The sequence below is a fragment of the Trichosurus vulpecula genome, chromosome 4 (genome assembly GCF_011100635.1).
Source record: "Trichosurus vulpecula isolate mTriVul1 chromosome 4, mTriVul1.pri, whole genome shotgun sequence".
In the NCBI taxonomy this organism is placed as follows: domain Eukaryota; kingdom Metazoa; phylum Chordata; class Mammalia; order Diprotodontia; family Phalangeridae; genus Trichosurus; species Trichosurus vulpecula.
This window is the reverse complement of record NC_050576.1, coordinates 438,564,513-438,580,023: the sequence shown is the minus strand read 5'-3', so window position 1 is coordinate 438,580,023 and position 15,511 is coordinate 438,564,513. Positions and strand designations below refer to the sequence as shown.

General features: G+C 49.1%; 1 protein-coding gene across 4 annotated transcripts in view; it reads right to left on the bottom strand.

Moving 5' to 3' along the window:
* Positions 1-15,511, bottom strand: part of OPA1 (OPA1 mitochondrial dynamin like GTPase) — an 82,203-nt gene that overhangs the window by 49,093 nt on the left and 17,599 nt on the right. For 2 of the 4 annotated variants that reach the window (XM_036757959.1, XM_036757958.1), the window contains 4 exons: positions 7,898-8,008; positions 3,865-3,918; positions 2,197-2,301; positions 1,139-1,225 (listed from right to left, as the gene is read on the bottom strand). In XM_036757959.1, the coding sequence (XP_036613854.1) occupies positions 1,139-1,225; positions 2,197-2,301; positions 3,865-3,918; positions 7,898-8,008 (357 nt within the window). The remainder of the gene's footprint in view (positions 1-1,138; positions 1,226-2,196; positions 2,302-3,864; positions 3,919-7,897; positions 8,009-15,511) is intronic. The other 2 variants (XM_036757961.1, XM_036757960.1) reach the window with 1 other exon arrangement.

The window sequence follows — 15,511 nt, the reverse complement described above, 5'->3', positions numbered from 1 at the left end:
ATACTTCACTCAGTTAAGTTTTAACTCACTCCTTAAACATAACGTGGGAGTAGGGACACCTAAAGTACTTCTAATCAAGATCCCAGACCCATGGACACGGGAATCCGTTTGTTCAGAGTGATAAACATCTGTCCCTCAATGCCAGTTATACCACTGAGGACCAATGATGTGAAGCGGAAGGAGGGAGGCAGCCTCCCCCCCTACCATCCCCGAGGGACAGCGGCCCTGACCACGTGAACTTCCCAGGAACTGACACTAAGCTCTGTGAGTTTTGGAAACTCCTCCCATTTGCCTTTTGTGGAAACCAATCTTCCTACGATGCATTTGGAATGAGCACAGGTCATTGAGCACAGATCCTCTATTCAAGCTCCAGGGAGGTGGGGGAAGGTTGCACCATCAGGACCCCAAGTTCTCCCATCCCCAGAACCGCATCCAGAGGGACACAGCCCATCACTGCTATATGGAAAGCCTTTTCTGTCTCCTTGTCCACTATGTACCATTGCTTTTTGTTGCTATAAAGGCCCCACCTCTAGGCAGCACCCCTGCCCATCCTCCTAATCCCTTAGATCACTCCAAGCTGGGAAATCCAATCCCAAAGCTTGTGAGATATGCCTCAAGTAGGGACAGAAGAGATCCTGGAGGGCTGGGCCCTCTATGCTGGCTCCTCAGAGGCCTCTGCAGGGCAGGCACACGGGACATGAACCCCCAGTCTATCTTCCAAATAGCCTAAGTTACCCCATAAATGTGCTCCAGAGAAGTGAGGCATACGCAGATCAACGACTGTAAAAGCCAATCTATTCTTCAGCCATCTGTACAAAGAATTCACCAAGCCGGTGCAGAACAAGGCATTCTGGGGCTTTTCAGTGTTGTTTCAAGACAGACATTGTTTTACTATTGAAAAAGAACACTGTACCTAAGGAACTCATTTTACTAACAGGCCTGGTGGAGAGAGGGATTTTACAAAAGATGACATGCATTTACTGAGTTAATCCAATGATTAAAAAGCCTAATTTGGAAGATCTCAAATAGTAAATAAGTGTCAATAAATTGATTTAATTCAGCCATCATGCAAAGAGCTCTGTTAAAGTACTGGGGTGATTAAAATGGCCCAAATAGATTTTTGGCTGCCTTTACTCACCCGAGGCAGATGATCTTGGGTGTTGTAACTGGCATCATAGTCAGAAAGAACATCCAGGACTTCAGAATACATGTCAATCAGAGATTTCTTTAAAAACAAACAAAAATGTCACTGAGGATTAAATTACTAACTCATTGTGCCATATACTGCTCTCCATTTCATAAAACAACAAACAGCCCAGCAAGGTTCTTGGTGAATGTGAGCGTGACGCATGAGCAGCGTCAGGCCGGGGCCCTCTCTCTGCTCACACAGACCGGAATGGTCTGGGGTTAGTGCACAGGCCTAGGAAGCTGCCCGAGCCAGGCACAGGCTGAGGAGCCCACCCAGTTCACAGCCGGCTCCCTTCTGTCTCCGCTGCAGCCCCAGGTACGAGGGAGGAGATGCCAAGGAGGCCTATTACAAATGCACTGCAGAAAAGAAATCTTCTAAGAAGAGGAGGCTGCACTCCAGAAACAGGGAGAAGCAAGGCAGAGTGAAAGAAGAGGGCCAGGCAAGTGAATACACGAAAAAGTGCTCAACAAGTGCCTACTATGCACCAGCCTCCCGACACACACCGCCTCTTCCAAGGGATCGTCTCTCCCTCTCAGAAGAGGAACCTCGTGAGAACAGGGACCCTTTGGCTTTTCTCTTTTTATGTCCAGGGCCGGGCTCAATCCCCTTCCACCAGCTGCCCCTGCTCTGACACTGAGCAAGTGACCAGTGATGGCTTAGTTCAGAAGACAAGAAGGATTATAAGAACAAAGAAGTTCTGGACCTCTGGACCATGGCCACAGAATCTGCAAACAAAATGGCAAAAGGACATCCAGCTGTCCTGGTGTGATCACAGACTCAATACTGACACTGACTCAGGCAGCGCTCCCCAGTGACGGCGTACAACTCTTCAAAGGACTGAAACCCACAGACAGTATTAACACTTTCCTGGCAGAGATCACCTTCGCCCAACTGTGCAACTACCTTCTTGGGTAACTTGGGTAACTTTGGAAGTTCCCAAAGCACCAGGCAAAGTGGCAGGGCCAAAATAAATGCATGTGGACGTTGAGGTTCTGGGGCCGTGGTACCTTGAGGTTCCGGTGATGGATGCCTTTGTCGTCTTTCTGCAACACTAGTTTTCTGAGTTCTTTGTTCTCTTTCTCTAAACGTTCCAAGATTCTCTGATATTTCAACTGCAAGAAAATAATACACATCATTACGGAAGATGCATACTAGTATTAGACGAAAGAAAAGGAATTCTATGAATAACCCTTGGGTTTATCTTTGGTGTTGTAACTGGCATCATAGTCAGAAAAAACATCCAGGACTTCAGAATACATGTCAATTAGAGATTTCTTTAAAAACAAACAAAAATGTCAGCCCAAATAAAGTCTTCCCAGGCTGGCCCAGTTTCCTAAATGTACTATTTGAAGATAAATAACTAAAATTCTCCTAAATACAAAAGCTATCTCAAGTCCAGAAAAACCCATCAATTGTGTGACATTCCAAGTTGAAAAATTCTTTTCATTAAACAAACCAAAATGGAATAAGACAGCCTTTGAAATCCCCAGACCTCAGGACCAAGAAGCAGTAGTCTGCACCTACTCTGCACAGAGCACTTCAAGTTTTGTGGTGCCTTTAGATGCCTCCCCCCACCCTTAACTTAGCACAGGGACCAGTAATTAAGAAATGTCTGATGACTGACTGGAAGAGAACAAGCCTGGCCACTTCTCCCAAACTACCTGCTGCAGGAGCAGCTGACGAGGCTCCCTCCCTTCTGCTTCCCATCTTGGTCTGTGACTGAGGGGACAGAGGGACTCCCAGAAGGTTCCAGCCTCCCCGCGCCCCCCTCCCCCACCCCCAGAGGCTAGGCAGGTGTCTGCCATAGCAGCACAGCATTTCAGAAACAAGGCCACCTCAGACCACGACTGGGAGGGAAGGCAGATTGTCGCTCCACCGCAGGGCAAAAAAGTGCGAAGCTTTGGGCCTTTGGGGGCGCTCCTGTACGCTCTAAAGCCGTTGCTTCTGGTCACTGACTTCTCACAACAACCCGCCTTCCCCTCCAGCTCCTCTTTCCAATATTCTGACCAGTCCTTTGTTTAAGTCTTTGCTGGGATGATGGGAGTCAGGCAAGGTACAGCTCTGCCAGAATGAAGGCGGCTTGAGGGCCCTGGCCAGCCCCGCTGGGTCCCAGCAGCTGGCATCCCCTGCGAGGGGCCCAGGGTTCTCACAAACTAGCAGCTAGGCATGCCTCTCATGAGCAGTGCCTCTCCTGCCTGCCTGTGCAGTAAATGTTGGCCCAGGCTTGGGTCACAGGCCTCAGGACCACCCACCACTAGCCACAAACTACTTAAAAAGATGAGAAGACACCTTCGGGAGAGAATGATTTGTCAGGTTGGAGGCAGAATTGTTATGTAAAAGCAATTCCTCAGCATCAATGAACCTCTCCGAAGGGAAATGCTGTAAGCGAGTTCTAACTGGCTTTCCCTAGAAATGCCAGGGCAGGTGTCAATGGGAGTGAGAAGCTTCAGGTCCTTTTTCTATGCTGTCATTAGTGATTCCTTCCAACCAGGTTCCAAGGCCTGACTGACTTAACTCCTTTCTTCTCCAAAGTCCTTGCCTTCAGATTATGATGTGAGCCAGCTTTCTTGAGATCAAAGCTGGGGCAGGCCTGGGTCCCAACGGTCCTGCCCCCAGATTCCAGCTGGATCACAGGAGGACCCTGTGGCTCAGAAGGAAGGGGGGGGGCAGCTCACCTGAGTTCGCAGGAGTTCTTCCTGAAGCTGCTCCACTCTCTCCTTGTCCGTCACCTATAATCACATTAAAATCCACTTGAATCTTTTAGGAAGCAGGTGGGGAAGAGGGGAATACAGATTAGGTTTGTTCCAAAGGGAGGGGAATGCAAAGGGGAGACAAAGCTAACAGCCACATTCACCTCGAGATAGCCCTGCGCAGAGGCAGGAAGGCCGATCCCCACTGGCCCATCCCATTCTCTTCTCCAGAGTGGATGGGCAGCCCTCCATTCTGAAGCGCATGGTGGGACAAGCCTAGAGGCCTTCCTGGGCCTGGCTGTTCCTGGCTCAGGCCTCTGTGGTGCTCCAGGGCCAGAATAAGTCCAGATTTTCAAAGCATTAGCCAGATGTGGGTATTTGCTTTTAAATTCTGACCCAGCATGGAATTATTTTTAAATATTATGAAATGCACATCTTTGCAAAGTGCCCCTCACTGAGATCAATGGGCATGGAATGCAAAACCAAGTGAAACACCCAAGTCCAGATGTTCTCTATGCTAGTTCCAACTGTTCTTAAAACTCTTTGGAATGAGCACAAACGTCATGACAGAGTGAAAAGCTCTGGATGGCAGAGATGACGTCAAAGACGTCCCTGCTTGACAGTGGGCTCCCAGTGCCCCCAGGCTGCAGGCCTGGCCCGGGATGCCCTCTCTGCTCACCTAGCTCCTGGCTCCTTTACCAATATCAAAGCCCCATAAGTCTATCTTTGTTCTTTGTGTTTCGGGAGATGCTGCTGGGGCTTTACTGGGACAAGCGAGCCTGTGGACCTGTCAGTCCTCCCGCCTCTGGACTCGTCCTCTTCCTAACATTATGGGGGTCACTGACAGCCTACAATACTCCCATCATGACTGAGGTCCACAAAGTGCAGGATGTTACAAATGATCACTGAGGTTTTCCACCCCCATTTCCAAAGGCATGTTAGTGGCATGACGTCTGTGTACACAGGATGGGCAGGATGTAGGAAAGGGTTAAAAGGGGGCAGGGAGAGGGAAGCAAAAAAGCCTAGGGAAGAACCACCACCCAAAGGGGGACCCAAATGAGGCTGGGGGGGGGGGGTGGAGATAAAGGTTTTCACCCATGAACTATCATACGGTGGTCCCAATATGGTCATGAGGAATGACTCCTATTGATGGGCGCTGAAGCTTCCTGAATGGCTGTCATGGGTGGGAGCTTCCTACACTGAACTGATTTCCTGTACTGGTGCCAAAGTCAGTCGAGGGGGTATCCAGTAATGCCTGATGTCGGAGGTGTCACTTAGAATGCCCAGGACACCGGAGTCTCACATCTTTTGAACTGTTCTGTAAACTCATGGCAAAAAGAGGAGGCCACACCAGGGGGATTCTATCCTCCCCCAACCCCCAAGGAGGCACTGTGGTATGTACTGTGGCCAGTCAGAGGACATGTATTAGGACCTCTCCACTCTGACCAACTACTTCCTGGCAGCGGGCCTTCAGCCAGGGGACGGGCCCTTTCTGAAAGGAGGACTGATAGTCCCTCCAACATATCCTGAGTGCTCCGCTCATGCTACACTACAGGGTGATCATAATCAGTCAGAGCTCTGAAGTGAAGGAGACCAAGGGCAGGAAGGACCTCTGCTCCCCAGAATGACCTAGTCACACCTCCTTGAATCTGGGCTGCCCCTACCAGCCCTTCCTGGGGTTGCTGGGGAGGGGAGGGAGGAATGGAATGCTGCATCAATACAAAGTGGTCCTGCTGTTGCGAGTCACTCCCCAGCTGGTTTTGCAAAACAGGGACCCTCACCCTTGTGAGGAAAGAGCCTCCCAATGCCAAATGAAAAGGTCGTACAGAGAAAAGGCTTGGGAGGCCATGGCTTCAGCTTCCTCCTCTGTAAAATGGAAGGCTTGGCGTAGCAGATCTCTCTTGTTCCTGCCCACTGAACTCCCACAAGGTGGGGGGACAAGGGGAGCCAGCACTTCGCAAGGCACGTCCTGGTTGCCTGTGTCCTTGTTTTTCTCTGCTGCTTCAAGGCACGGAGGGCTTGGTTGGGTTGATAACTACGTGCTCTCAGCCTTTCAAGGCCAGAAATAGCCTTCCAGCTTACAAAACCTGCAGCGGGCTTGTGACGTGCCTCAGGCACTGCATCTGCTGAGAAAATGAGCTGCCTACAGCTCCCCAGGGACCAGAAATGGGTCTCAGTGGCCTGGATCCCAGAGGCTTTCTACAATCCCAAGGCTGTGGAGACCACGGACAAAGAGTGAAACCCTCGGCAGAGATAAGCTGATACTGAAAAGGAGAGCTTTACTGGCCCCTCCCCAAGTGGAGCCTGATTTTAGCATTTCAACAATCAACCTTCTTCCTAAAAGAGCCCTACTGTTACCCTAAATATTCATGTAAACCAAGAAAAAGACCCACTCGTAAAATTAGTTTATTCATCAGTCCTGACCTATTTGAAATAACTCTTGCCCAGAACTAGAGGGCATGTTTTCCTCACATCTCCTGCTTCTAGTAGACTATTCGATAATGAAGGCAGTGAGCCACAAATGACCCCTGAGATAGCCCGCTCAGCTTCATGATGCTAATACCAAACCGTCCCAATCCGCTCATCAGCACCCCCAGATGGCATAGTGCTCAGGGGGCTATTTTACAATGTACTTCAAATCATAAAGAAGGAATTTCTTTTGATCTAAGGCACTTTCCTACTATGTGAAGGCCGGGCCAGGACTGACTTTCATCTTACTTAAAGATCTAGAAAGTGAGACCTGGACGGAGTTAGTAGCTACATGGAAATCTGGACCTAAGGCCTTTCTCTCCACACTCAGGGCCATGGGCACTAGGCTACTGCTGTGTACAATGAAAAACAAAAATGATGCCTTTCAGGAAAGCCACTGGTCCACTCCAAGAATCCCTAGAATCACCAAAGTCTGATGGCACTGCTGTACCCCACCCCACCGGACTGCCCATGAGGATATTTTTACCTTCTCATAGTAGGATAATAGAATCCTCTCTCAATTCAGAGGCAACACAGGCCAAACCATAAAAAATAAATAAATAAATAAAAAATAAAAACCCAGTAACGACAGTAGCAAAAATCATACGCATGGTCAGGTGCTGCTAAAGCATCAAGAGAGCCCCCCATACCAAGGCACTAACCACTAGCTGTCTCGTCCTTCTCTGCCAGACTGCTCTCAGCAGCAGCCCCTTTGAGCCTGCCACCCAAAGGACAGGACTGTCTGCCATGTTCCAGGCACAAGATGAGACCTGGCAGCTAGCTACTTCAAACAGACCCTTGCTCTAGATTGACAGGAAAAGCAAGGGTCTTTACTTGAGTGGAAAGCTATAAACTCTGGAGAAACAGCCTATATTGGGTTATATTTCTCCATTTCTGCTCTCCAAACTGAGCCTGCATTTCCAGAACTGACTCCACAGCCTTGGAATTGAGAAGAGCCAGGGAACCTGCAGAGAGAAATCAAACAAAAGGACTGTTCTCCAGCCATCCTTTACAACAAATGGGACAGCCATCAGCCACGGCTTTCTCATCGAAAGTTAGAACCATGGGGAAGTGCCTTCTGCTGGAGACAGGAACTTGCCAAGGAAACGTCCCACCTTCGCAATGTGTCTGACCTTGCTTACCTGCAGATAACGGGGCTCTCGGTTCATTCTGTGCCTCACAGGCAAAGCAAGCTGCTCAGATGCTGATGATGCTTTCTGCCATGGGGCCCAAGAGGACTAATGATGACCATTTTACAAAGAGAAGTCTGCCCCAGGCCAGCGGAGGACTTGACAACAGGGACCCTTCACGTTTCCTTTTGCAGGCTGGGAGGCCTAGTGCTCCCCACGTGGCAACCCCAAGGACCTTCCTGCCTGGCCCGTTCCCATCCAGTCCCTCACTTCATCTCCTTGGGCTTCGCTCACTGGGCATCTTCTCTGATCAACAACCCCTGTCCCTGATTTGGGCTCTCCAACACCTTTCAGTTACATGGGCTCTACGGAATGCCTGATTAGTAGGAAGACAGCATGTAGCCCCCTGAGACCATCACCTTGCGCTTCTGCTGGGAATAGCCTGTGTTATACTGGCCAGCTGCTCTGCGGGCTTCCTCTTCATGTTCCTGGATTTGCTGCTGTAAGATAATGAGCTCACCAAGCAGGCCCTGCCACAAGTTTACAATGAGAAGGGGAAAATTGGGGAGGAGAACAATGTTAAACCAAAGGGCACAACAAAAGTAGATGAGAGACAGGAAGGAATGGAGAGTTTCAAGCAAAAAATGGACAAAGACTGGGGCCTATGTACAATTGAGACTGGTACAAAAGTACCATTTCTCCCCTTGGTAACATCAGAGAAAATGAATGAATGAAAGGGGTTAGTTTAAAATAAAAAAGGAGCGATGCAATGCTCAACTCAGTGAGGAACACTCCCAACAACCAGGACTATGTCTATTGTCTCCAGAGTCGAATGATGAGCTGGACTGGACTGAGGGGCTAACACAACACCATGGTTACAGAGGACAAACATTCAGCCCAGTCTCCAACGACACAGGAGAAGGATCGAGTTAAATGTCTCAGCTAACTCAGCACTGGGTCCTGCCTCAGGCCTCAGTCTGCACCAGCCCCACTGTACGAAGAATGGATGACATGAGACACGGGGAAAAGAAGGCTCAATACTGATGTGGTGGCCAGACCCTGACGACTAGGGGCCCTCTAACCCAATGAATCTGTAGGACTCTTTTTTCCCATTTCAATTGTTTCGGTTTTTTTTTCTGCATAGAAATATAGTTCAAAAAAAATTCTGGTTGAGATTCTGCTAATAATCAGTTAATTGAGAGATAGTCGGCTAGAGATATATGAGTGAGGAGGGAAAAAAAGAGAGGAAGAGAGGAAGAAGAGGAGAAGGGGAGGGAGGGAAAGAGGGAAGAGAGTAGGAAGGAGAACAGAGGGAAAGGAAAAGGGGAGAGGGAGGAGGAAGGAGGAGAGAGAGAAAGGGAGGAGAAGAGAGAGGAAGAGAGAGAGAGGGGAAGAGGCAGAGGAGAAGCTCAGTATGGTGGAATCCTTGGTTCAAGCCCTGTTTCTGCCACACACCACATGGTGTGACCAGGGCAGATTACTTGACCTCTCGGAGCCCTCGGCAAATTAACTCTAATATCGTAGTTAGAGGCAGATTAACAATCTCAATCAATTGAGGGAGTTTCCACGGTCCAGACCAAAAAAAGGAAAGTCAAATCAAAATTTACATACAAGTTACTTTGAATTTAATGATTTAAAACTGAACAAAAACTTTTTCTTCAACATGCACAAGGAGCTGGTAGGACTAGAATTTTACTTTTAACTAGCTTAAGGACACAGGGTGGAAAAAGTATTTATGACACCCCATGAGAGTCTGAGTCAATTTCCAGAGCACATGTAGGGAAAAGGAACAACCAAATTGAACCGAAAATGTATATTTAGACATTAAACAAAAGCTGGAAAAGGACAATTTGCTCCTGCATGTGAAAGGCTCTTTTCTTATGACGTCAACAGCTCCAAGGAAATAAGGGAGAAAATCAAAGTGGACCATAACGGAAATAAACCGGGCCAGTGTCATCAGTTAAAAACCCAAATACGGGGAAGTATTTAACCAGCACAAGGTGAACAATGCGCTTAATGTCCACTTAATGCCCATCAAAATGTGTAAGTCAACAAGTAAGAGACTCATGGAAATTGGACTAAGAATTTGACATAACATCATAGCTTTCCAAATAAAAGCATTTACATAACCCCTGGTCTTCCATGCCAAGATAATACAGTTATGAGGAGCTTTAAAGTTTCTGAAAATGTGTAACAAATATTTCAAAGTAATGATTAAAACCACTAAATACTTTCTGACGCTTGCTCAAAAGCTTAACCATAACTTACCTTATTTATATGCAACCAAAACAAAAATAAAAACAACCAAAACAAAAAAAACCCCTCAGCTCTATAAATACAAAAACAGAACTCGACTATTCTCCAAACAAGCATTTTAAATGTAGGAAATACAGCAACCCTCTGAGGGACTTTTTAAATTCAAAATTCTAATTTATGGAAACTGCTGTCAGGCTAAATTTGTAGGTAATTATTTTGAGGACCCATTTGAAAAGGAATCAAACTTCTTTATGAATACAGTTGGGTTTTTAGCAATTACTTCCAATTTCAAAACTGCATATTTCACTAATGAAAAAAGATAAACTAATCACCTTTAGTGTGACAATATACCTCTGAAATTCAGTTAGGGGCCAAGGAGAAAGCCAGCAGGACAAAGGCTACTACTGCTGATTTATTGGCTCTGTGTGTCCTTATCTGGCCCAGAGTGTTGGCTTCATCATGCCACTGTCTGTCCCCAACCAAAACAGAAAGACTGTTCAATCTGTGGGGTTCACCGGCTTTGGGGAACCTCACCGACTCTGCTTCGGGCTGTGACACGCCATCAGTGCTTCCAACGACATACGAGCTTTTGTCTTCACTTGGGAAAGTATCTTTCTAATCATCTGCCATCAGGTGCACGACACCCTTATCAGCTTCTAAGGACGCTCGCCAACACGAGTGGGTGAAGCAGTGAAAGAAGGAAGCCAAAAAGAACTCTAGGTTCTGAGATGGTCAAGCCCCCCTCCTAGGACACCTGCCTTCTTTCCGAGGCTGTTACGGAAGAGAGCTAAAATGAATAGCTCTACTTACTAAAAAGTTGGGAAGAAACTAAGAATTAGGTACAAAACCAAAGGTCTATTCTACAATATTTCGACGTAATTATTCTTTTACCATAAAGATGTTTCTCCATTTTAGTAGATACAATCCTTCCCTTAAATACAAAATGATCTGCAAGTACCTCCTGGTGATACCAGAATCTGCCCCCAAATCAAAACCGGGCAACATGATTTAAAAGGGTGAAGAGATGCTATTTCCCACGATTTATCTATTAACTTCAAGAATGCAGCTTTAGCACATGTCAAAATCATTTTTGAAAGTAAATACATAAATTAAAAATTCAAGTGCAAGAAATTTCAGATTAACATTACCCAAGAATCCCCCTCCCTGACCCTCTTGAAAGAACATGTTCTCCATGCCTTCCATGACTCAAGTTAGCCAGATGCTGTCACTGAAGCAGGGAGGGACAGGCTCTGACCACACTCTCCTTTGTTCACTTGGAATGTGAGACCAAGAAAATTCTTCACTTGGAATATGAGACCAAGAAAATTAACAACAGCCCCAGAGACCTAAATGACCAAACTGAAAAGTCCACTGTAATAGCCTAAAAATTGAACACATTTAGTAAACTTTTTCTATGTGAAAACCTTCTATGAGCCTCAAACTCAGAGGATTGTCTTACTGGGGAGATACGCTCTCCCCACCCATGCCCACGTGCGACTCCCAAGCCCTGTGGCAGATGTGAGGAGGCTGTACCTCTAACAAGTGAGAGGGGCCCGGCCTCCTGTTCAGCCTGGGATCAGTTGGTATCATTAGGAAATGTTCCCTATGTTCAGGCATAAATTTGCCTCCTGGTGCCAAACAGAATGAATGGAATCCTCTTCCCCAAGCCCTAAAGACAGCCAACAGGGCCCCCAACCTCTCTTCTCCAGGTTAACAATTCCCAAGCATCATGCCCTGCAGGCCATCTCCATCCTGGCCCCCCAGAATGGCACATGATCCTCCCAGGGGCCCTGTCCACAGTACCAGACAGCAGGATGATCACCCATCATCTCTTGGGAAGCAATGCCTCACAACATCCCTGTGGCCCAGCCTCGAAGCACCCTCAGAGCTAACCCCGTCTCCCTTCCCTCCCTCCTACACACTCTGTGCTGTAGACAAACAGGACTGGCAATCCCCACGTGTGCCCCAAGGGCTTCTCCCCTCCATTCTGGCTCCTGGCCTTTCTAAGGCCCCAGGAAAGCTTGCCTGATGCTCGGTCACTCTTCTCCCCTCAGACTTCACATGGTGCTTCTCCTGCCCTCCAACTACACACTTCAAGTTGCTGGTGTTGCTTCTCCACCTGGACTGGCTTTAGGCTCTCTGACGGTGAGATGTTCCTCTGTGCATACAGGAGGCGCTGAATGAGGATTAAATTCTGTCACAGCCAACATGGACCCTGTGGCTCCACTTCCTCCTCCCCACACTGGGCTCTGCTGCAGGCTCAGCTCCAGATGACTGGGCTGTGTTCTACATTCACGTAGGAAGGTCCCCGAAAGGCAGACAAGAGTCTCAAATGCCAATGTACACACATGCACGGAGCACCCTCACATGCTTGAGGTCAAAACGAAATCCCCAAGATGTCAGCCAGTCAAAAGGGCTCCTCCTTTGTGTCAACAGTGACCACCTTCTTCTCAAAGGACAATGTTCTGACCAAGTCTTATGGAGGAGATGCTGGGAAGGAGACGAGTGTCGATGTAAACCAGCAGACTGACTAAGAAGCCCCGCGCCAAGCAGCTGCTCCCTGCCCCCAGCCCGTCCAGCACAGGCTTCCTCCCTGGTACGCTGGCTGGTGTCCCGACTGATTTTCCCTCCTCCTCTGCCGGTCTATACTCTGGCCACCACGGACGACACTTTGTTGCGAAGCCTTCCATTCTGGGCACCGGTGTGAGGACAGGGCCAAGGGCCAGAGACCAAAGGAGGTCAACAGGAGGGTGAAGGGGCTGCTGCCACCATGGCCTACGATGGCCAGTGGAAGGAACTAGGGATGACTCAGGACAAGACCTCCAAGTATGCAGAAGGCTGTCTCCCATGGAGGACAGAGGAGACTGGCTCGGCCCAGAGGGTAGCAGCTGTAAGAGGCCAACGTGGGAAAAGCTTCTGAATGAGAACTGGCCCAGAGCTAGATGGGCTCCCCTTGGGAGGCACGTTCTCCTAGAAATTCCTCTCATGTATGGACTGGACTGGACAGCTGCTGAGGCCCTTCCTAACTGTCCAATTCTGGCATTAAGGTACAATAATCACATTCAATTCTTATTTCTTCTCAGCAAAACACGGAACAGATGAGAGCAGCCTCGAGGTGACCCACAGAAACAGAGGAGCATCCTCACTGTCTGAACAGGCCCTCGGGAGGACGTGGGCAGCTCCCAGAGCGCCTGGTGCCTCGGTGCGACGCAGAGGGCAGAAGCACTTTACAGAGGGCCTCCTGTGTGCCAGGCACTGTGTCATGACAAGTACCATCTGACCAATAAACGATCATTGGAGTGAGAGTGAGCAAGTGCAAATTACACCAGTCAGCAACTGCCCCAGTCCTTCCCCCTACAAGCAGATGGGGTAAAAACTGGTGGAAAAAGCCCAGGCTGCTTCTTGGGCACCAACTTCCCCAACTCTCAGGGTAACTTACTGAATAATCTGAGCTGGGCAGTGCCCATCTGCTCTCTAGCCAAAGACCACCGGGAGGATGAGGCCAGGCATTTAGGGGTGGCTGAGAGTGGATGCCAGCTGATGCTTGGGGGGCACCAGGACCACCCCTCTGGGGGGAAAGAAGCTTCTCTTCTCCATCTGAATGAAAGAAAAGAACTTACAAGTGTTTCCTTTGTGCCCAAAGCAGAGCTGAGTCCTGAACCTACCAAAGGTCTGAGGATGGCCACGGGCCCAGACAGTGATGGCGATGATACCTCCGGGCTTTCCAAGAGCATGCCTCTCCACCAGGTCACCTACAGACCCTTGGCCTCTTCAGTTCTGTGACTGAGGTGGACCTGGAGACCAAAGAGGGTGGCCACCTAGCTGGGACCCCTGGGGATGGAGCTTCTCATACTGGGAGGGCCCCTCTGTGAGCTCCAGGGGCCCCCTCCAATTCCCGCTAACTGTGCCGAGTGGTCTCTGGTCCTGTTCTGTGCCACTCCAAGGTCATAGTCTCGGCTTGTAATTCAGCTGATGTCTGCATTCTCAGAGTGCTCAGCAGGCCCTCGCTGAGCCTCCAACTCGGGAAGGGTCTGGAGGACAAGTTGTTTTCTGCAAATTACCAGAGGCCACTGCCTGCCTCAGTAGCACTTCTTGGCAGCAGACTTTGGTCATTCTTATCGGTGTTTTGCCCTCCTTCTTATCACATACTGACCAAATGTCTAATCATTCCTTCTTGCGTCCTCTCTCTTTCTGGCCCAGACCCCCTGGGCTTGGGCCGCTTCAGATCTTGGGGCTCCAACCACACCGAGCCAGGGTCCAACACATCGGCTGAGCCCCGATGCCTACCAGGGGTGAGCACCCCAGGAAGCAATCCGGGCTTCATCAGCTTGTTCGTCTGTCAGTCCGGTGTGACGGACTGCTTCGCGACCACCAGGCACTATTCACATCTCAATCTTACAACTACAGATGCCTGGTACACCAACAACCAGGGAACTGTCCACTGTCTTTTGCTGCCCTGAAACTGGACACGTCTAGAATAGAAAGAACCACTGGCAGGGGCTTGGAGATCTCTGGTAGACACAGAGACTTTGTGTCTGAGAGTGATTCACTGTCACACAGGGTAACCTGCAATGAGTATCTTCATGCCCAAGACTCAACATTCACCAGAAAAAGATGGAAAAGTTATTTAAGCATTTTGTGGACAGGTAACGAGCAATAAGAATGCTCTGCCAGGAAAGTATCCTTCTGACAAGGAATTAATGTGAAATAAGCACCCAGCCCCTGCCTCTGACCTGGGCCACCACCCCCTGATGGGATCTGTGTTCTGGCTCCTTCCTCCCAGCAGGCCTCACTGGCGCCAAGTCCCAGAAAGGGTGAAACCTCTACCCCGGCTGTGCCAGAGGAATCTTCCACCGACTTCAATCCCCCACAGGACTGCTTCCTGACCCTGAAGAGATCAGGTGGTCGAGACACAGATCTTAGGGAGCGGGGGCACAAGGCCCCTGCAGCTTCCCAGGGATAAGGTACATAAACTAAAAGCTGATGGACAGCTACTGCCGGCTCAGCCAGACACGAATCACACCGAATCTCTGGCCCTTGGCTTCCTCAAATGTCTAAAAGGAGGGTGGAATGGACGGCCCACTACTCCTCATCTCCCTCTCCGATCGCGCAGATAATCAAGGCTGACTGCATAAACATCTGCCAATAATGCTTGAAACGAAGTGGAGACGATGAACTAAAAACTCTCCTCTGAATTCCTGCTTTCCCAAACTGAAGCCTGTGGCCGAGGAGCAGCGCCACAAAAGGGAATCCCCCTTCTCCTTCCCTGCAATCGATACCATGGAAAGATCAGGAACCTTTCGCCAATGCTGCACTTTAACGTCTCACTGCCAAAGGAAAAAGCCAAATATCTAACTTTAAAAGAAAATCTGTTCATTCAAAACATACCTCAAAACAATAAAAATGTTTTTCATGGAAATCTCGAACATGAGGTTTGTGCCCCCAAAGGAAAAGAGTACAGGTTTTCATGTATGACTATGAGCCCACCAGAGAGGCGGGGCAGCCAGGGCTTGAGGCCCAGCCCCCTCCACATCTTCAGCAAGGCCCCGGGCCTCTCTGGCTGAACAGAGGCCAATCGCACGAGAGGCAGCGTTTCCCCACCAGGAGTTCCCATGCCCACGAAGCTGCGACCTACATGAAACACATGCCGCACAGCGCTGGTGACCACCCTCCAGGAGGATCTATGCCGATCCTGCCTGCAGGTCAGTACCGGGGCTGGGCATCTCTGGCACTGAGTGTTGGCAGGAGGGGACTCCTGCCAAGGCCCTGTGCTCTTG